General features: G+C 33.6%; 1 protein-coding gene across 2 annotated transcripts in view; it reads right to left on the minus strand.

Moving 5' to 3' along the window:
* PTEN (phosphatase and tensin homolog) overlaps positions 1-14282 on the minus strand; it is an 83396-nt gene that overhangs the window by 53678 nt on the left and 15436 nt on the right. For both annotated transcript variants that reach the window (XM_080641105.1, XM_080641106.1), the window contains exon 2: positions 4030-4114. In XM_080641105.1, coding sequence (XP_080497231.1) covers positions 4030-4114 — 85 coding nt within the window. The remainder of the gene's footprint in view (positions 1-4029; positions 4115-14282) is intronic.

The raw sequence follows: 14282 nt of genomic DNA on the forward strand, positions 1-14282 counted from the left end.
TTCCTACATGAGAGAAGAGGTCAAAAGTTGTTAAAAAGGAAAAATGAAATTGATACTTTCCTCTAATTTATTTTGAATAATTTCTCTATATAATCTCTAAACATTAAATCCTCTAAATAATCTCCTCTCAATTCTTTTTAACTGAATAGCCAAAGGATGATAATGTAGGGATAACAAAAACATTTCCTTTTTATTGAAAAATCGACATACAATTAAGGTTGATTGGAAGATTAACATATAATTAAAAATATTTGAAAAATGTCTTCAATAAGAAAATTGCATAAAACAGGAAAAAAGATGAACTCTTAAATCTGTAATACAGCTGCTTATATATGAATAAAAACTGATAATATACAAGATAATGGAAATGTTGTTTTTAATCACTATATATCAGAAAACTGAGCTCTAAGCATTTCCTTACAATAAATATGGGAATCTTTTCACACCTAAAATCTTTCCAATAAAAGAGGAAGAAGTAAATTATTTCCTACTAATTCAAACTAGGGGAAAATATTGTTATATGCATTTTTTCATTTTTAGCATTTCCAAATTATGCTCCATAAAACACAATTTAGAAATATGTTATTTAATACACAAAAGAAAAGAGACAAGGAGGAAAGAAGGGAGGAAAAGAAAGGGGAGAGAAAAGCATATTATAATTTCACTCGAGAGATCTACAGTAAGAAAGCCAATTCACCTCTTTAAGCATGTATTTCCCGGATGTTATTAGGTAAAGAACAGTTCTCAGGCTATGTCTGTTAAACACATGAAGCATTAATTGGTTAAAGACTGCTTAGATCTATAACAGATAACATATAAATTAGATAAGACTAACATACATATCAAAGAATAATCAATTATCTGAATAAAACATTGTTTCTTGTTACCAGCTAGTCGGAGGAAGAGTTTAGTGGCAAGAAAGAAGGGGGATAAAAGGTGGTAATAAGAGTAAAAAAAGAAAAACAGTCTGGGAAGAGTTAGCGCTTCAACTTCCCTTCTATGAGCCGTCCTGTCCTGCCATGTCAATCCTGAATGTTTATTAAAGCATTTGCACCCTGCTTGGAGTGTTGTCCCGTACACCAAAAGGTTGAGGGGCAACCGATCAATGTTTCTCTCTCACACTGATGTTTTCTCTCTCCTCTTTTCTCTCTCTGATTAATCAATAACAACATATCCTCGAGTGAAGATTTAAAAAAAAAAAAAAAGAAATAAAAATAAATATTCTTAAAAATTTGCAATTAGGATAGTAAAAAAATTTCACCTTGGTTCACTTTCCCCCTTCTCTCCCTTTTTGTTTATTTTTTTACATCAATTCCTGATCCTAGGAGGTCACCTAATAAGGAAAAGTTAAATATTTGTCACAAATATACTTTGAGTACCTCAAGTATAAAATTCACATTGCTATGATAATTCATATCCCAAAACAGTTAAATAATGCTGGACAATTTAAGCATGAAGGTATCTGCAACTGGAATTTCTTTTACTCAAGGCACTGATGTACAACAACAAAGTCTGAACTCTACATAATATTTACTGATTGGGGGAAAATAATAGGAAAAATATGGAATTAGAAAAAAAAGATACTATTCTTTAGACATCCCAAATAACAGGGTTAGGCACAATCCAACTAGAAATAGTTTCATTAACAGAAAAGGTATAAGAAAATAGACATTTTTTCATTGCTGTGTTATCATCTTTGGACCAAAAGCAACATACCAATTATAACTACTATCTCCAAATACAGTGTGAACTAATCAAGAAAATCAAGGTTAATCCTAACAGACAAATTACTTAGGAACTATTTATTTCCATTTTAGCTCCCAGAAAAAAACTACATCTTCCTTTCCCAGTCTCTGTTTAGCCTTTCCTCCATAAAAAAGAAAAAAAGAAAAAAGAAAAAAAAAAGGAGTTTGGGGGTGGGAGGGGTTAAGCAACTGAAGCCAACGAAGCCTTACTAGCCATTTATCCCCCAAATTAAAATAAAGACTAAACAAAAATATGCACAGCGCAACTATTACACTCAGTTAATAATTCATTTTTATATGCTATTACCATTACCATTACCATTACCATTAGATGACAAGATCAGTCAGCTAAAGCAACCATTGGCTACATAACCAACCATATACATAAAACATTTTTAAGAATAACAGATTTGAAAAAGTTAAAAGCTAGATAAAATAAACTAGATACATTAAAGCAGATAGAATAAGCTTCAACTTTGGTTACACAAACTAAAAGTGTGAATCTAAATTCAGAAGCATAAAAGCAGTGGTTATGAAGTCAAAAGATCAAAGATCAAAATACTTCCCAGCATAGTATTTTCTTGGTGAAGTTATTACAATTTAAGGTCTGATAATCAAATGTATGACTTTATCAGTAACCTAAAAGAGGATCATTTAGCCTCAGTGACTAACTTGGTCAAAAGAGATTAATTCATTCACATTCAGAAGAGAACAATGAAAAACCTAGCACACCAGATTACCACAAAAATATCCTCACAATGATTACAGAACTCATCTTAACTTTTTCCCAGTATGAGTACTAATCTGACTTGGTTGAATCATTATTTGGTTGAATACAGAATTATAGTAATGTGTAGATCATCTTTTGAGATAGTTCATCAAAGCCATAAAGAAGCCTGATAAATACTCCTGCACAACAGAGAATACATGTCTGGTGACTGCACTGCCCATTTCCCAGATTCTCCATCTCTCAATCAAAAAATTTACTTTGCTCGTTCTTTTTTCTACCACCCACTGCATTTTCTCTCGATGTGTTATCACTGACTAAGCCAGGTCAAACTGCTTCAATGTTAAGCATCCTTCCCCTGTGTCTTGCCCATGAAAAGGGCAAGTTCATTTCCCTCTTTTCAGTTTCTTAAACAGTACTTCTGACAACCTCATGTATGATACCTATATTCTAATAGAAACCACAAAGAAAATAGTTTTGGGTTCTTTTGTAGTTTTTGTAGAAACTGAAATTTAATTCTGAACACAATGTGAACACTACAAAAACCCAACTGGACACAATTCAGTACTGCAGAAATATTAATATACTTTGGTTCAAAAGAATTGCTAAAAATTAACAACTTATGGCTAGCTCAAATAATGGTATAGGTAGGCTTATGTACTTAGACAACTATTATAAAAAGAATTCTACATTGCATAATGCTTTAAAAGTGCTTTACAACTAATTATAACATTTAATTCTCATAACCATCAAATATTTAAATTGAAAATCTTCAAGAATAACCCAAATTTTAACTTTTAAAAGCCATTACTGTTTCTAGTAATATCTTACAGTTAATTTATTCATAACAGATTTTTGCATTGACATCAGAAAATATATTAAGACTATTTACACAGCAGATACAAATTCCTTCTCTCATAAAATATACCATGTACTGTTAGGTCATAAACACATTAAAATTAATTAAATGGGCCTTTCCATTCAGCCTTGTTCTGAGCTGAATGATAATTACACTAAGAAAATTATGCAAAATTATAAAATGGACAAAGTTAGTCTTGGTATGCCCAGCAATTTTTTTTTCTAGATCCTTTGCACCAAATACTTCTTTAGGTGCTTGGTATACTTATCACCCATTATAAACTGCTATATGTAAAACTACATGGTATTGGTTATATATACCTTAGGATAAATATATTTAAGTGAATAAATGCACTCAAGAATTTTAAGCCTAACCCCCGATTGTAATATAAAAAAATAAATAAAAATCAGTGTAATGAATCCAGGCATTAACCTACTAAAGGGCACTTTGTATAGAGTCCACAAAAGCACAGCACATACACCTGATTAAGTAAAAAGTTTGTTCTTATCAAATTCAAATGAGTTGTATCCTATTGAGGCCCATTAGACATATTAAAAAAAATAGTTATAGAACACCAACATAATATCCAAATCAAGTTTACATGACAAAGCACATCTTTTTCGGTGGTTTAGAAATATTTTCTAAATGAAAATACATTAATATAGCAATATTCAAAATTAAAAATTAAGAGTTCTTACCTTACTACATCATCAATATTGTTCCTGTATACACCTTCAAGTCTTTCTGCAGGAAACCCCATAGCAATAATGTTTGGATAAATATCTGAGTACTTAAGTTAAGAAAATATCTGAAATATGGAACAATGAAAAGTACATGTACACATTTTAAAACATTATCTGGAAAGCTTTCCCCACTACAGCTTTGCTAATGAAAATTGTCAAATTTATTTATCTATAAACTATCATGTATAATTAATATAGTTAAAAACATTCTTTTTAAAAATCCTCAAAATTATTTGGCAAAATAATTTTAAAATCCCTCTACTTAGTACATTAAAAATGTACCTAAGGTAAAAGGTAGCTCCCATTCTATAGTATTTAGATATACATGGAAAACAAAAACCCCAGACTTTATAAATCACAAATACTGAATGTCTTGGAACAAAAACCAAAAAGCCAATTAAAAACAAGACAACAAAAATTTACACAACCTCCAATTTTCCTGATTATAAGACACCATGTATAGAGAAAAGTAGATACAATTAAGAATTAGGATATCAGATTTAAGACATATAATTTGGACAAGTCACTTAACCCTTTTAGACTTCAATTTCCTATTCCACATGATTACATGGAGGCAACCATTAAGATCTCCTCACCCTTAGTGTTATGACTTGATAATACTGAACTGGGATAGAAACTTACTCTCATTTCCTATCAAGGTAATCAATATTTAGCATGCCTATTCTAGTCCCTTGTTACACACTACAGTTGGCATAACAACAAACATCTACACTTAAAAATAACTTATATCAAACTATAAAAAACTACCAACAATCTACATTTCTATGCATTGTGTCCATCATACCAGCTCTCATTCCTTCTTAAGCTCTATCAATCCTCTCTAATCCCAGGATTTCCTGACTGGAATCTTTCAGATGAGCCAAATTAATCTGCCTAAAGCCTCCCTTCAAGACCATCTCTAAAGTTCTCCACCCACCTACTTCTGGACCCGCTCATCTTCCAAATGCAATTCAAAATTCACCATATTCAGTGCCCTTTTCTAGATTTTTTTTACTTTCTGCTTGCTGTACTCACATTATTAAGCTGATTTCACTATTATTTTCAAACCAAAGATAATTATCAAATTACTGAAAGCTTTTATTTTGATAATTAAGAAAAGGTTGTATGTGTAATCTACGTTCTATTCATATGATTACTATGTACTGGTTAGATAGATTTACAGACTATTTAAGAAAAAAAAATGTGCACAACAGTGTATACATTATGTTTTGGATAAAAATATTTTATAAAAGAACATTTTCTTTTTGGGTAAAGAAATATTTACACATATATTTTAAAAAACTTAAAGGGTCTAACAACCAAGTTCACAGGTACAATGCTGTTATGGATACTGTTTTAGCAAACCAGCCATAAAGGACATTTTTGAGCCAACTAGATAAATTTGAATATAATCTGGGTATTGGATGAAATGAAAATCACTGAAATGAATAAGTAGACATTAATGGGTGGGGGGAAGGTTGTAAAAGAGAATGTACAGTGTGATCCATCCTGGTAAAAGATAAAAGGAAAGAAAATGTTTTAAAAAATATCCAAATAGTTATATGTACACAAAAAGATTATAGAGTAAGGTACTAAAAGTAATGGTCTCTAGGTGGTGAGAATATGTATTTTTTCTAATTTTTCTATTTTCTATTTTGGGAACAATGCACCTGCACTGTTTCTGTAATAGATGTTTAAAATTGTGTTTCTTTTATAATTATCTTCAAGTCTATTTACTAAGTATCATGAGAAAATACTGTCTTGGCCTATATAACTAGGAATCATTTCTGTATGTAGTTTTTTAGATGTTGAATTTCTACCCCCAAAAATTATTATAATAATAGTATCTATGATTTAAATAACATTTCCTATGTGCCAGGAACAATTCTTGCCACTTTAAGATACATAAAACCACCCCAAATCTCAAAGGGTTCTTCTGTAAAGATTCCTTAAAGAAAACTATTAGGATGATCATTTTTAACATCACAAATATTAGCTATCATCTATTATCTGTATACTAGAGGCCCAGTGCACGAATTCGTGCACAGGTGGGGTTCCTCAGCCTGGCCGGTGATCAGGGCCAATCGGGGCAGTCTTGCCCAGTCCCGATCGGGGCCAATCAGGACAGGCCAGCAGGGAGGAGGGACCGCGGGAGGTTGGCCAGCTGTGGGAGTGCGCTGACCACCAGGGAGCAACTCCTGCATTGAGTGTCTGTTCCCTGGTGGCCAGTATGCGTCATAGTGACCGGTCGTAACGGTTGTTTAGGCTTTTATATATAATGTACTAGTATATAAAAGCCTAAGCGACCAGCCGATGGGTCGCTATGACACACACTGACCACCAAGGGGCAGACGCTCAACACAGGAGCTGCCGAGCTGTGGTGACTTGGCAGCTGCGGTTCTCAGGTGACACACCCAAAATCAGAGTGGAGGGAGCCCAACTCCAGGATGCGTCACCCAAGAACTGCCCTCTCGCAATCCGGGACCACCCAGGGGAAGTCAGAGAGCCAGTTTTGGCCCGATCCCCGCAGGCCAGGCCGAGGGACCCCCCATCAGTGCACAAATCCATGCACAGGGCCTCTAGTTCTCATATAATAAAGTAGACCCACCTAAAATGTAGCTCTTGGTCAATTATTGATATGTTTTATGTCCATTCATGAGGGGGGGAAAAAAGCAGAAGAGAATAGAGGTTCAAAACAAGCCTATTGCAGTACAATTCCTGAAAATGAACCATCTTTTCTTTTTAACTGTATCTTGGAGCACAAACATAAAAAAATGTGGGGCTTTGTTTATTATTATAGATTTGAGAGAGAGGAAGCGGGGGAGAGAAACATCGACTTGTTGTTCCACTTATTTATGCATTCATTGGTTGATTCTTCTATGTGCCCTGACAGGGGATCAAACCCATAACCTTAGTGTATGGGGATAACACACTAACCAACTGAGCTACCTGGCCAGGACAAGAAAATGTGATGGTAAAAGAAGAAAGTGAGGCAGAAGGAGAAAACCAAAGCAGTGGCAGCTACCACCAATCTGGAATTCCTATCTATAAAATTTTAAATACATTTTAGTAAAAAATACCCATTCAAATCATGCAAGTTTTCCTAATACAAGATAACTATTTCTTATTAAATAATAATTACTTCTACTAACAAACTTACCTAGCCTAACCATTAATTTCAGTGAGAATGCTGATTTTAGCTTTATAAAAAAAAAAAAGCACAGAAGTATAAAACCCCCCTTTTTTAAAAAATATATTTTATTGATTTTTTACAGAGAGAAAGGGAGAGGGACAGACAGTCAGAAACATCAATGAGAGAGAAATATCCATCAGCCACCTCCTGCACACCTCCTACTGGGGATGTGCCCGCAACCAAGGTACATACCCTTGACTGGAATCAAACCTGGGACCTTTCAGTCCACAGGCCGACGCTCTGTCCACTGAGCCAAACCAGTTAGGGCTAGAAACCAAGATGGCGGCATAGGTAAACACCTAAACTGCTGCCTCGCACAAACAAACCAGTTAGGGCTAAAACCCCTTTAAATGCAGTCATTTTAAGCAGGACTAAATTCAAATTTATTCTTGCACTATGAATACTAATAAATAAGTTTGCAAAAAACTCAGTTAACTTAATTAAGAAAACTATTTATAACTATACATAAATGGGAATGTTAAGTACTCATTAAAGTAAACTCAATTGGCCTCCTCCTTTATTCACTTAACCACTCAAACACATATGGAACATTGGAAGGGGCACTGAGAATTTAAAGTTAAGTAAAGACTACTGCACTCAAGGAGTTACTTATTTTATCAGAGAAGACAGACACAGAGACCTACAACTGTGCCAAAGGCCTTATTATGTACATATCAAGATGTTTTAAGAGCTAAAGAAAACAGGATTAATTCTGTAGGGGCAGAGATAAAGTTTCACAAAGTAGGTAACATGTTAGATAATCCTTAAGAAGTCAGACAGTAGACAGAAGAAAGGAGAGCAATTACAACACTCGAAGCAGAGTATAGAGCAGAGATATGGAAATACGTAAAATATTCAAAAAAAGTGAGCAGCTCTGACCAGTTTAGCTCAGTGGATAGAACGTCAGCCTGCGGACTCAAGGGTCCCAGGTTCAATTCTGGTCAAGGACATGTACCCTGGTTGCGGGCACATCCCCAGTAGGGAGTGTGCAGGAGGCAGCTGATCGATGTTTCTCTCTCATTGATGTTTCTAACTATCTCTCTCTCTTCCTCTCTGTAAAAAATCAATAAAATATATTTTTTTTAAAAAGTGAGCAGTCCATTGCAGCTCACACAGGAAGATTTATGGAGAAGGCAGCAGAAATGGTAGAAGATTAGGTCTAGTTTAAGGATGCCATGGCAGGGAATTCAATTTAATCAGGAAATAAGGAGTCAAAGGACTGCATCACCCTGGCAGTCTCTTGCAGAGGAACAATCCACTGCCCTGCAATCTCCTGCAGGGTAACTATCAAATCCTTTCTTTAAAGAGAAATCTAGGAATTCAGTCTTTTTAAGGTTTCATTTGCTTCAGATTCTCACCTTCCATATTTATAGAGTTTAAGATTTTACCCAAGAGTTTGGCATCCATCATAAACTAGAAAGAACATGTGCCAGACAGTATGCCAAATAAATTCTCATGTAATCCTAACAATCCTATGAAGCAATATTACCATTTCATAGATGACAAAATTCTGAGGGCCAAAAAGTTTGGGTAACTGCCCAAGATCCCAAAGCCAATAAGTAATGTTATGATTCAAACCCATTATGTACATAATTACAAAGCCCAAACTTTTTATACCATGGTGCCTCACATAAGATTATAATTACTTTATATTTCCAAATCATTAATGAAAATATAAAATTTTCAAGAAAGCAGGCAAAAATGAAAGTGATTTACCAATCAAATATTAAAAATTAAAATCTTATTTAAGAGACAAGACAAAAATCGTTTCCAAAACTGATGTCAGCAACTAATAAGTGCTGAATTTTGAGGCAAATATTTCTTATGCCAAGTATTATACCAATAAACAAAATCTCTAATATAACTGTTTTGCTTCCCCATTCATTAAAATTTTTATGACATGTTTTTAGACATTTTAAACCAAGTAAGACTGAGAGCAAAATGATTTGTAATACAGAACAGCCTTAACCAACACTTACTGGATATACTTTTGAAAAAGAAGTAGTATTTAATATGAAATTTTCATCTAATGACCAAATCTTATTTTAATTATTACTGAAAGTAAAGCAGTTGTGAACAGTTCCTTTGTTGTACTCTGTATAATACATAGATATGCTCATCCCTAAACAAGTTATACACTAAAATGCAATGCTAGTACAGAAAACAAAAACTGCCTTTTTTCCTCTCTCATAATTATTTTAAGGAAAATTATTTCCATAGATCACATAACAAGCTTTTCTAAAATTCTAGTTAACTGTAAGTTATAGTAACATCATGAAGCTATAACATACACGGAACATGACTGGCCAAATAGAAAGTGATAAACAGATTTACAGAGGTAGTGATTAAAATGCATCAAAAGCAAATCTGAAGTTGCCTGGTTCACCAGAGGAACACTGAACTAAAAACAGCAGCAAGAGTGAAGAGCCCAGCAGGTGTGGCTCAGTGCTGAGCATTGATCTATGAACTGGAAGGTGACTGTTCAATTCCAGTCAGAGCACATGCCTGGATTGCGCGCTCAATGATCGTGCAGGAGGCAGCCAATCAATCATTCTCTCTCATCATTGATGTACCTACCTCCCTCTCTCTCTCTCTCTCTCTCTCCTCTCTTCCTCTCTGAAATCAATAAAAATATATTTTTTTAAAGAGTGAAAGAATAAAGTCAGACTAAGAAGAGAAAACAAGAATCAAAGCAAGTTAGCAAATACCAATAATTCACCATTTAATTTTATTTTCCAAGAATTTCTGGAGATTTTCCCTGCTTTCCATTAGTGCTCTCAACCAGCAGACACTTAAGGCCAGGTGAAAGGACATGAAACTACGTTTACATTTCTCTCAAAAATTTTAACAAGTTTAAATTTAACAAATACTTTCTATGGATGTCAGTTATAGCCACATTATCTCTTCTAATCAAATTATGCTTTAAATACTAGCCACTCTCTGGACTTGAATGACTTTCTCATTTAAATGAAAAACTTTATTTCTTACTAGATTTTATTTTTCCCTATTAAGTGTGGTAAATGTTTGGATCTGGTTTCTAAATTGAAGATTCATACAGGGAGAAAAGCAGAAATAGGAGTTCCTCTAATTTTCCAGTTGATAAAGTGCTAATTGTTCATTATTTAATAATAATTTGTCCTAATATATAAGGCATATCATTCTTTTTTTTTTTTTTAATAATGATAGCAGATGCTGCTTTTTTTTTTTAAATATATTTTATTGATATTTCACAGAGAGGAAGGGAGAGGGATAGAGAGTTAGAAACATCGATCAGCTGCCTCCTGCACACCTCCCACTGGGGATGTGCCCGCAACCAAGGTACATGCCCTTGACCGGAATCGAACCCGGGACCCTTTAGTCCGCAGGCTGACGCTCTATCCACTGAGCCAAACTGGTTTCGGCAGGCATATCATTCTTGTACATACCAAATTAACGCAGCTTAAAATCTTATTTTCTAAATTGAAAGGTACAACAAGCTTGAACTACAGAAATATTAAGAAGAATGCTCCCAAAAATAGGGATTTTAAAAATAAAGAATGGCCAGATATAACAGGAACATTTAAAATATTTACTAAATGTCAGACCTTGTATTAAGCAGTTAATGCATATCATCACTAACGTAATTTTATTCTCAGCTTTGTACCTTAAAAGCCTAACTTCAGGTTAAGTTACTCAATATCTCTGGGCCTCACATACTTTTGTTTTAGATTTCTATAAAATAATGATAATAACACTAGCTGTAACTTCTTCACTGGCTGTTTTAGAAATCAAATGGGATATCTGGAACTATCTTTAAATCCATAAAAATGAAAGGGCTTTATAACTGTAAATAAGGGGTTATTATCTGAGATTGCATGAGTTAGAAATGTCCTTTTTTAGTTTAAATGTCTCATTACAAAACAACTCTAAACAGTGTTTTCATAAATAAATTATAAAAAGAATTCCAATGTATTAAGTTAAATTCACTTTAGCAGAAATTTTAGTTTTTTTAAACACTTTTTAAATATCCCATTTTTAAAATATTTTAAATTTTTTTATTTATTTAACATATTTTTATTGGTTTTAGAGAGGAAGAGAGATAGAAACATCAATGATGAGAGAGAACCATCCATTAACCACCTCCTGAACGCTGTGATCAAGCCTGCAACCGGGCATCGAACTGTGATCTCCTTGTTCATAGGTCGATGCTCAACCATGGAGCCACATCGGCCAGGCTCTTTTTAACACCTTTTAAATTATCTGCTTGCTGTGCCAATCCAGAAAGGAAAACTTACTGCCAAATAATTTATGAATTCTACTGAAGTTTTCTACTTCTCCAAACAATTCAAACCTCACAACTTTTTTACATTTTTATAACAACCCGTCTGGACTGAAATGTTTACACACATTGTTGCTTTGAAAAAGAAGTTTAGACCTCACTTTCTAAAGGAAAACAGCAAGAATTTCTAGTAATCCTATTAAGCAACACTATAAATTGGTTCGTTTGGCAAGAAATCTACAACCTATGCCCTAGCCCTGCGGTCGGCAAACTGCAACTCGCGAGCCACATGCGGCTCTTTGGCCCCTTGAGTGTGGCTCTTCCACAAAATACCACGGCCTGGGCGATTCTATTTTGAAGAAGTGGTGTTAGAAGAAGTTTAAGTTTAAAAAATTTGGCTCTCAAAAGAAATTTCAATCGTTGTACTGTTGATATTTGGCTCTGTTGACTAATGAGTTTGCCGACCACTGCCCTAGCCGGTTTGGCTCAGTGGATAGAGCATCGGCCTGTGGACTGAAGGGTCCCAGGTTGGATTCTGGTCAAGGGCACATGCCCGCGTTGCGGGCTCCATCCCCAGTAGGGGGCGTGCAGGAGGCAGCCGATCAGTGATTCTCATCATTGTTATTTCTATCTCTCTTTCACTCTCCCTTCCTCTCTGAAGTCAATAAAAATATACTTTAAAAAAGAAATCTACAACCTGTGATAAAGAGCTATGAAATATTGTACCTTTTAATCCAACAATCCCACTCTAATATTATCCTCTAAAAAAACAAAGACAAAAGTAAACTATGCAAAGATATTCACAACAGTGCTGTTTATAAAAGAAAAAAATGAAGAGAATCCTAACACAGTGCCCTACACAAAGCATAATAGTTAGCCTGATGAAATATTACCCATATAGCTTTAAAAATAACAAATACCCACTGACAGATGCAAGTTTATGGAAAAAAGCTCACAGAACATTAGAAAAATACTGATTAAAAGTATGTAATTATGTGCATATGTACATTAACAAACAGGGAAAGATAATTTCTAGTAACAAACATTTGAAATAGAATTAACTTTTTTCTACTGAATTGTTTAAATTTAAGAATAATTTTGAAAGCATTTCAAACCAGATATAGTATAATTACAGAGTTAAAAAAAATTCTTTTTTAAAGGAACAATAATGGCACTCTGAACTTTATTTAAATTGAAGCAAATTAATCACTGAAAAATATCTTACCAAGTAACTGATGCTAGCAATACTCTATAATCCAACCTACAATTTTTTAGTGTTATTAGCTGAGGCACTATTAGTCCCTTCAGTTAATTTAATCAATTTTTCTTGAGAGTTGTTAATACTGAAATATTATGTCCACAACTCTGCAAGGCTACATCTGAGCACTTCTAAATATTTAGGTTGCCCAACTAACTGGTTTTAACGAGTATACCAAACAATTACCTTCTTCCTAGGTCTCTGGATGAATATGATAAGACTGATTTCCTGTTTCAGAACTCTGCTGCTGTTAAAATACACACACACACCCCTCTCTACCGTTTTGCTGCCACTAAAAAACATCTAAGATTGACTACCAATAACAAATCAAAAATACGGCTATAACTTATATAACAACTACCAAAAAGATTATCAGCTCAACCACATGCATTAGACATACTTGTCAACATTATATACTTGAACTAAGCCAAATGCTAACTCTAATTTTCTACAGCAAAAATCAGAATAAGCATACGAAAGATTATAAAAGTTAAAATTATAATATTGGTCCAGCATTACTATAAAGAACATAAGGGGATATCTTTTAACTCTAATCTTTATATTTAATGTTAGATTTATGATACTACTGTAATATCATTCTATTATAAAAGCCATGCTTTTATTTATTTTACCAGAAGTGACTACCTAAAACACTAAATTTTAGCTAGTCTACAGATAAAGTGAAAAAACATTAACTTTCACAGAAAAAAAAAAAAAGACATTCAAACAGTTAAGGAACAGAAGCAGCTAAGGGATCTGTCACTAATCTGAGAACAAAAGCCTAGTAATATTCAATGGCAAATTCATTCAATATTAGCAAACTGCATTCTGAAAAATAAAAGATTACAAGATTTCCAACTGTATCAATCTTTTAGATACAAACATGAAGTAATTTTCTAATATTCAAAAACTACTATACACAAGGTACTAAGAAAACAAGGTTCTAATACAAATGTGTCTCTGGCAAGTTGGCTTTCTTTTTTCCATTAAGCCAAAACTGCTAATATTTTAAAATTTACTTCTAACAATCAAATTTATGTTTCAAAGAAAGCCCTGTTAATTTGAACTACTTTATGGGGAAAAGCTCCAAATATGTGTGGGTTACACAGCTTCCTTTTATATTAGCTTTAATATAAAATCATGTCTCTCTATTCTGTACCTTAAGCCAAATAATCATTTGGAAAGGACTTGCTTTCTTCTTTTTTTTCCCCAATTGGCAAAAGTAGTTTTGCCTAAGTGCATGCAGTATTTTAATCTGGATAAGAACAATATGAACTAGAAATACTTGTGGATTTTAAAATATGAAGGCATACATAATGACATTCATTACTATACTGGTGCAGTCAAATTACTGATTTTGTAACTGCCTTGTTCTAACATTGAAAATATGATTCATATTCTCACTGAAGGTATTTTAATCACTGTATCAACTTTATAATCACTTGAATAAGTGGTTATCAAAATATCTGAAATTACATACACTAAAACACTAGTTAAAA

This window comes from Plecotus auritus (genome assembly GCF_963455305.1).
Source record: "Plecotus auritus genome assembly, chromosome: 9".
NCBI classification, from domain to species: domain Eukaryota; kingdom Metazoa; phylum Chordata; class Mammalia; order Chiroptera; family Vespertilionidae; genus Plecotus; species Plecotus auritus.